The following is a 7,753-nucleotide window of genomic DNA, read 5'->3' as shown; positions in this document are numbered from 1 at the left end:
AGCCAAGCACCAACCTTTACTCACACCTCACATTCACCAATCCTGTCCTATACATTCCTCTGCTACTAACCCTATACATCATAAAACATGAACAAAAGACTTATCTGAAAACCTTCATCTATGTGTATATATATATATATATATGAACATAACGAAAGATAGAAAAAATAATAATAAAATACTAGGAGATTCACTATGTCCTCTCTCTTTCTCTCTCTCTCTCTCTCTCTGCATATATATTATATATACGAACGTAACAAAAGATGAAGGGAAAAAAAACTACTAGATTCACTGCTTCCTGGACAGTTCAAACCATTCAATAACTGCAGAGCTATATATATATATACTCTAGTTGGAAGTCTTCAAACATAAATAGTAAGTACAATTTTCTAAGACAAACTGAGAATGGAACCATGTTGCATCAAAAACCCCTCAATAGATGGAACCATTTTGAAAATGCCTAGTTGAAATTGAAATGTCCTGCTGGGTTTCTGTTCCATGACAAGAAAGTCGGATCCCCAAGCGGCCTGCATTTAAGATAAAAGTCGTATCAAATCACAAATCATGCATGAATTTAAAGTAAATAACAAAACTAGCAGAAGCAACATTTTAACAGTAACATTCAGTTCTATGCAATGCATTACTGTTGTGCAAACTTCTATAAACTACACATGAAGAGATACAGATACTCAGCAGGAGTGATAAATATCTGAACCTCCATATCAATTGGATAGTGAATCACTTCAAGCCACTGGCTCCCTGTTCTTCAACAGGAACAGTGAAAAGCATCCAAGACCAGTGGCAGAGCCAAAGTAAAGAAAAAAAGATCATGCTAGATGAATAATACATGTTAATTCAGGACATGCATATCTTGTTACCAGGACCTATCAGATGTGTCATGGACCTTTTGGAGGGGACATATCCTTGTAGAATCTGGATGCATTTTGGTAAATTTTGAACAGACAGGATAGCATCGATAATCCAATAAGCTGGTACAATATACTAGAATGCTGCTGAATACCTAAAATTAGGGACAACTTTTCTAAAAATTCCTCAACAAAGGAATGGATAGGACAATAACTTTATCCATGATTTTCTCAATGAAGGGAAGTTTTGTTACCAAAGGAAGTGCAGTAAGAACAAAGTTTATAGTCATCTGTTAAAGAAAGATGTGAGAACCATTTACTCACCTTGGTTTAATGATGTAAATAAGTAAAAAGCTTATTGCTAAGAATAAGCTCAGTCCACCGAGGGTGATATATGCTATGCCTAGGAAATCATTTTTTCCACCAATCCAACTTGTGGTTGAAAGAACCAGCTTCTTTTTACCCCCAAAACTATAGGTGTTATAATTGTTCTCTATTACAACTGTAAGCTCTGTATTAGCTTCAAGGTCCACCTCTATCTTCCCATATAGTTTTCTGAAAGTTGGCAGTGCTGCAGTTCGCATCCAAACAATAAGATCCACTTGTTGACTCAACTGTCACATGCATCACGAAGAACAGATAAAGAGTTAGACAAGACTGCAAAATAAAGACACAAAGAGAAGGGAAAATCAAAAAATAAATCAGAAACAATTAACAAGTTCAAATAAAAAACAGAGGTATATTTACAGGTATGCTTGAATTGAGTTTTGCACCCCCGATCAAGCCTCCACTCTGAAAATTTTTAGGATAGACATCAGACCCAAATTTATGCTGCTGATCACTTTTCCATGCTATATTCTTTTTGCTGACCCCTAGCAACGTGTTATTTACAGAAAACCCATATGTGTCATTGAAAAGACTCCATGCAATGAGACCACAAGGGACAATTGCAGATTTATTGGATGTGACGTCTTCAGGATCACAGGAACTTGTGTCATTCTCACTTGCCCTGCTCCGCAATTGCTTGTCACTTCTACTCTTCACATATCTGGAAACATTTTTCACAAGCCAGGGAGAGGATTGTCAAATTTCTCTAGAATTTAAGCATAGTATGATGATTTGATACCTAAATTTGTTGCATAGACAGGCAGGTGAATCTTGCAGATATAGGACAAAATTTCATGTTTCTGGAGCATTATACATCTAGGAGCAGAGCACACAGTTTTGATAAGACATCCTAACTTAGGTGAGTGATGTACAAAATCTACTGAAAACAAGGTAAAATGTGGAGGAAAAAGGTATGAAACAAACTAGGTCTGGGTTTCAAATTTTAGGATACCTAGCTTTGAACCAAAAGAATTAAAAATAGATGGGACAACAGAAATTGAGATGTGAGCCTTAAGGAAACAGGATTCTTTTAGATATCAAAATGAAATCATTATATTTAGCAACATAGTTAGAAATTTTTGTATCACCTACTATCAATAAATCTTTCACAACAAAATTTTAAGTTGGCAACTTTTTCTTTCATATTCTTGTTCCCAATTTCTTCTCCTTTTAATTTATATTCTCTTCCCAATTCCTTATCTCTTCTGATGTGAAAATATCAGATTCTTGACTAATTGCATTGAGAATGAAAAGAGGAAATCATATCAGGAAAGCTTCAGTCATGCACTGTCACTTATTACATGAAAATCTGGTAAGATATCAGTTATTCACTGAACTTGAATCCATACTAGGAATCTGTCAATGGGAAGCCTAAAAGTTTTTCTTTTATTTTCTTGATTTACTTTATTGAAGAATGTATGTTTTTAACAAGACAAACCACACACCATACAAGTGTACACATGAACAAGCTATATCATGCTTGTATGTTCCATGTCTACTTAAACTTTGACCAGTGAATGAAATATTTTTACTTGAAAAACCTAAAATTATCTCCACTCCTAAGACTTATTTTGATATAAATCAAAATTTGTCTTTTGTGAATAATTGGAGTGATACACTCACAGATGACACGATAAGAAGCTGTATTCTCCTTAAATAAATGAGCAGAAACCACAAGGAATCTGGTCCCAGTTCAACAAATTATTTTCAAACATTTTATGAGTTCAGAAATCAATATCCCACAGTCAATTTCATTAGTGTCAAAAACGCATAATCAAAAATCATTCTAAAGGCACTATTCACATTGTTAGGCATCTCAAAGTTTACAAGTGGAAATTCTTCCAAGAAATACTTTTAATTTCATTCCATCTGTTCACAGTAACATTTCCATGCTTTCACATTTTTGGCATTAGACGATCTCTTGCAGTACTCATGAATCCCAATCAAAGAAAGGAAGATGACATTCAGATATCAGTCATTGCCAGTAAGCAAAAATGGAATTAGCAAAAGTCATTCCATATATTGAACAAAAGATATGTATAGAACAAGTACTACTTTTAGAAATAAATTCTACATACCGGCGATGGTTCTGGTAGAAGTTATCAAGCTGATAATATATATAAACAGGACTTTTCATTTGCTTTGGAACCTGAAAAATACCCAGTTAATACACTTCTCCACAAATAAATGTACCTTGAGCAGGGCAGTAGGAAAGATTGATATTAATAAATGGGAAATATAAGCACTAATTTCTTGGAACACATCAGAACTGTGAGGAACTTGACTAACAAGAAATGTCCTGGTACAGGTCTTATTAGTTTCATTGCTTTGAATATATGCAAGCATGTCATTGCGGTAACTTGCAGGAACACAGTCCGTGTCATAGCGGTGTACAATTTCTACCACCTACAAGCCAAACAAAACACAATTTCTTTTTTAATACCAATCAGTTTCGGATAACAGAACTTTCACATAGGCAATATAAGAAGAAAGATCTTAAACATTACACGTTCTGATGCAAACAAGGAAGCAAGACCAATAGGGATGAAGATAATGCCAACAAAGATGAATGATGAAATGACCTGAAAGAAAGAATAAAAAAAATGAAGACAGACAGAGAGAGAGAGAGAGAGAGAGAGAGAGAGAGAGAGATAGTGGATTAGTGAAAACATAGGTAACAACACACAGCACTCCAACGAAGGCATGAAAGAATTCTAGCTTTCTACATGATAAAAGCAAATCTTTTTAGATATATTATAAATACCCATCCAGGTGTTAAAATTGGTTTGCAGGCAGGAAGCTCTTGCTGTGTAAACCTAGAATCTGCAACATTGAGGAATGTATATCAGCAAACAGTTCATTCATAATATAAAAAGATAATAAATTTATAATTAAAAAACAAAAACAAAACAAGACAAGAAAACAAACAAACCAAGAAAATCAAAATCCAGCTATTAGTTGTGAAAAGTTGATGAAACGACTCTGCCAAAGGTAAGGATCTAAAAATCACTCAGCTTTCATAGCATGTGTTCTTGGTTAAAATGTGTAACCAACTTTATCCCAGAAAGTACAATAAGTCAATGTATGCCAAGAAAAGAGTTCATGCGCAAAGAAGGAAAGAAATTTTGGAAAAAAAAATTAGAAATATGGAAAAGGTTATGTGGTGTTTGTTCCAAAAAACAAACACTACCTTAGTACTACTAAGCCACTACCTAACAATTTAAGCTTTTGAGTCAATTTAATAGTTTAACATGGTATTAGAACCTTGTTTTACGGAAGGTCATTCATTGAGCCCACATGCAAGGCCAAAGAAGGCTGCCCATGAAGTATGGTGTTAGGGCTCTATTCTAGGTCAGTTGGATACATAGTGTTGGATCATTACCTAACAACTTTAACTTTTAGGTCAAATTAGTAGTTCGATATATTTAAGCTTCGGTTAACTAGAGGAATGGAGTTGAGTCTCTCTAACCCATTATTTGGGGCTTGCCTCTACGCATGCAAGTATGGAGGTGGCCTTAAGGGAGATACCTAAAGCAAAAGAAGAAATCCTTCTTCAAACTAAAAAATTTACTAGGAAAATTTTCTCAACTCAAGTTCTGCTCCTTTGCTATATCTGTTACATGATTATTGGGGGATGGAAATGTCATCCATCCCTAATTGTTACAAAGTGTAGGCTCTTACATACAAGTTAAAAGAAATGAATCTCCAAAACAAAGACATGTATAATATATTAATAAAATATTAAGGTATTGAAATAGCTCTTATTGATTTCAAAGTATCTTCTTAACATATTTTCAAACCACTCTTAAACCTTATCCTTGAATCTCCTGATGAAATCCATTATCAAAATAGCTTCCCAACTTACTGAGAACAATTTCTAATCAATTTGAACTTCTAGAATATGGGAGCTTAGTAAGTTATTTAGAATGAGGTTGGCCACTGATGGAGGGCAAAGCATTTCTATTGGTTGCATATCTTACCATTACCAAAGGGATGCTATAAAGTATAGTAAAGATAAATACAAAAAGATTTCTGGTAAGAAATATCAAGCCAATAGAATTTATCAAGTACAAAAAAATAAATAAATAAATAAATAAAATAAAATAAAATAAATTAGTAACATATATTTCATTCCCAATTACAGAAAGCCAGGGCAGCTAGTATTAATTCTTGAAGCAACATTTGCAGACACAAAATGTTGGATTCATATGTAGTCCAGATTCACCACTTCATTGTTCATCAGTTAACTAGAGTGGAAAAGTTGAGTCCTATGTTCAATGTCATTTAAATTTAAGGTTTAATTAAGCTGCTGCTCTTGGATTCATGTGAAGGTCAAACAAAAGTTCTATCAAGAGAATGCCTGGCAAAAAAAATTTCAGAGTTTGACCTTAATGGTATGTTGCCAAAGGCGCATGGTAGAGGTAAAGCTAAACCAGTTTGAGTATTTAAGGTTTAGAGTGTGATGAGTTAAGTCCCTTTTCATCAATAGATGTAAAACAAATGCACCATCTCTCAATTGATTGCAAGTAGCCTACAAGGATTCTTGAATCTTGACTGAATCAGATGTTGAATGACTACATTGAAAGGGCTGGTCTGCAATTAAAAAATGAACTAAAAGAATTTTAATAGGGAACTGTATAACAACAGCGTTTACAATTTAGTGTATGGAAAATAGCATAAAGAAACTGTCAGGGTGATAACAGAGCATAAAAAGCTTTGAAAATCACATGCTATAGATTAGTACCAAATTCAAATATATCCATCAGCTAGCATAACTTACAGTCATAGGTGAATCACAATACCATGTAAAAGAAAGGAATCAAAATCCTAGTGACAGTGGGATTTGGTTTCCATACTAATGAATCTTTTATTCCCACTCCCATTCTAAAAATCAATTCAAAGAGATTAATGAGTAGAAATGGAATTGATTTCCCATTCCCATTCTCTATTCCAGCGATCCAAACATGACCTTAAGGTAATGAGTCTAATGACTATTTTGGCAGCACTCCCTACCCCTTGAAGTTAATTTAGCATGTTGTTAGTAGTGTGGTTGATTCACATTACATGCATTAACTTTGAATAAAAATGGAGGCCACATTACTCCAAATTTAACCCAAATTCACAACTCATATCAAACAAAATACATAAATAATACATACATATATACACACATAAGCTTGCATTCATTTTGAAAGGTGGCAGCATCCTCTGGGTAATGTCTCCTCCAGGTAAATACCCTCATGTGTGTTGAGTTAAATGTTACATACATTCAGAATGGTTTAACAAGTTTCATATCTACTGTCTACTAATAAAACCACCAAACCCAAAGAAAAAAAATAAAAATACAGTAAGCGCCTAAAGCGATTGGATAGCAAATAGAGTACCCAGATACCAATTCTTGAAGAGAATGAAACCCAGATTCGATTCACTCATGCTAATGCCACCACCCAGAAATTCCAAGAATTGATCCAAAATATGACCAAAGGTAATGCCACTCAAGAATATTGAAAATTTGAATTATAACACAATGTATAACTGATCCACAACATTGCAGATTTGCCCTTCAAATTCCTCCGCCCCAACCCCACCGACCAAAAAAAAAAACGTAAATGGCAGTAATAATAATCTAATACACGAAAAGAAAGAAGAAATTACAAATATAAATAGCTATAATGAAGGAGAGAGAGAAAAGAAATACACATTTGGGTTTCTTGGAATGCCTCCTACGTGCAGCTGCGGGATCAGATGCTCCATCTGCGGCCCCTGCGGAGCTCGATCCACCATTCGGGTCCATCTTCTCACAGAGAAAGAGAAGCAAAATGTTTTTTCTGGAATGTAAAATACTTATAATTTAACCCTTCCCACCTTCAGTTTCCATCTGTTTCTCTTTCTCTCTTTGTTTTATTCTTTTTTTGGTATTTTCCTTTTAACCACTGCAGTGTGTTTGGATTCCAAGAAATTAGTTGGATGAAAATCAGGACCGCAAATTGAATGCTTGAAGTTGAATGTTGGGTAGGTCGCACGTGGATGACCCAAGAACTACCATTCTCGTAATTGTAAAATTAGTTTTTGCTAATAATACCTATTATAATAAAAATTAGCTTAAATGGTCTTTAACTTTTAGATTGTATGTTATAAATGTGACAATTTTAACAAAATTGAAATTTAATTTAGAATAATTTAAAATTTGATATATTTTTTTGGGAGAATTATCTTTTGGGGGTAGATAGGCTCCCAAATTAACAAAAGATTCATATAACTCTTCAAATTGAGTTGAAGGATATGAAATAGTAACGGACAAATATACCCTTTAAGAACACATATAAAATATTTTATAAAATTAAGTTAAATAATTTTTTTAAAAAAAATACTAAATTAAATAAAAGTAGATTTCAAAAATATTAAATTAAATTAAAGTATTTAAAAAAATATTAAATTAAATATTTTTTAAATATTAAATTAAATAAATTTATTTTTAAAAAATATTAAATTAAATAAAA

At 33.3% G+C, this 7,753-nt stretch overlaps 1 protein-coding gene across 1 annotated transcript; it reads right to left on the bottom strand.

Annotated features, from left to right (window-relative positions):
* Positions 1–315: 315 nt before the first annotated feature.
* Positions 316–7,370, bottom strand: LOC100252226 (ALA-interacting subunit 3). The gene is made up of 8 exons (XM_059736315.1): positions 6,954–7,370; positions 4,018–4,076; positions 3,761–3,835; positions 3,543–3,659; positions 3,332–3,402; positions 1,614–1,914; positions 1,191–1,480; positions 316–527 (listed from the first exon to the last, which is right to left on the bottom strand). Exons 1-8 carry the CDS (start codon positions 7,045–7,047, stop codon positions 461–463), a joined length of 1,074 nt encoding a protein of 357 aa, XP_059592298.1. The 5' UTR covers positions 7,048–7,370; the 3' UTR covers positions 316–460.
* Positions 7,371–7,753: the final 383 nt, after the last annotated feature.

This window comes from Vitis vinifera, chromosome 4, assembly GCF_030704535.1.
Source record: "Vitis vinifera cultivar Pinot Noir 40024 chromosome 4, ASM3070453v1".
Taxonomy (NCBI): Eukaryota; Viridiplantae; Streptophyta; class Magnoliopsida; order Vitales; family Vitaceae; genus Vitis; species Vitis vinifera.
Note: the sequence above shows the minus strand (reverse complement) of the source record. Positions and strands in the feature narration are given on the sequence as shown.

Coding starts and splice junctions, on each gene's coding strand:
- LOC100252226 (XM_059736315.1), bottom strand. CDS start 7,047: ATGGACCCGAATGGTGGATCGAGCTCCGCAGGGGCCGCAGATGGAGCA. Junction 1,481..1,613: donor AACTCAATTCAAGCATACCT/GTAAATATACCT, acceptor TGCATGTGACAG/TTGAGTCAACAAGTGGATCT. Junction 528..1,190: donor ATTTACATCATTAAACCAAG/GTGAGTAAATGG, acceptor TCTTAAATGCAG/GCCGCTTGGGGATCCGACTT.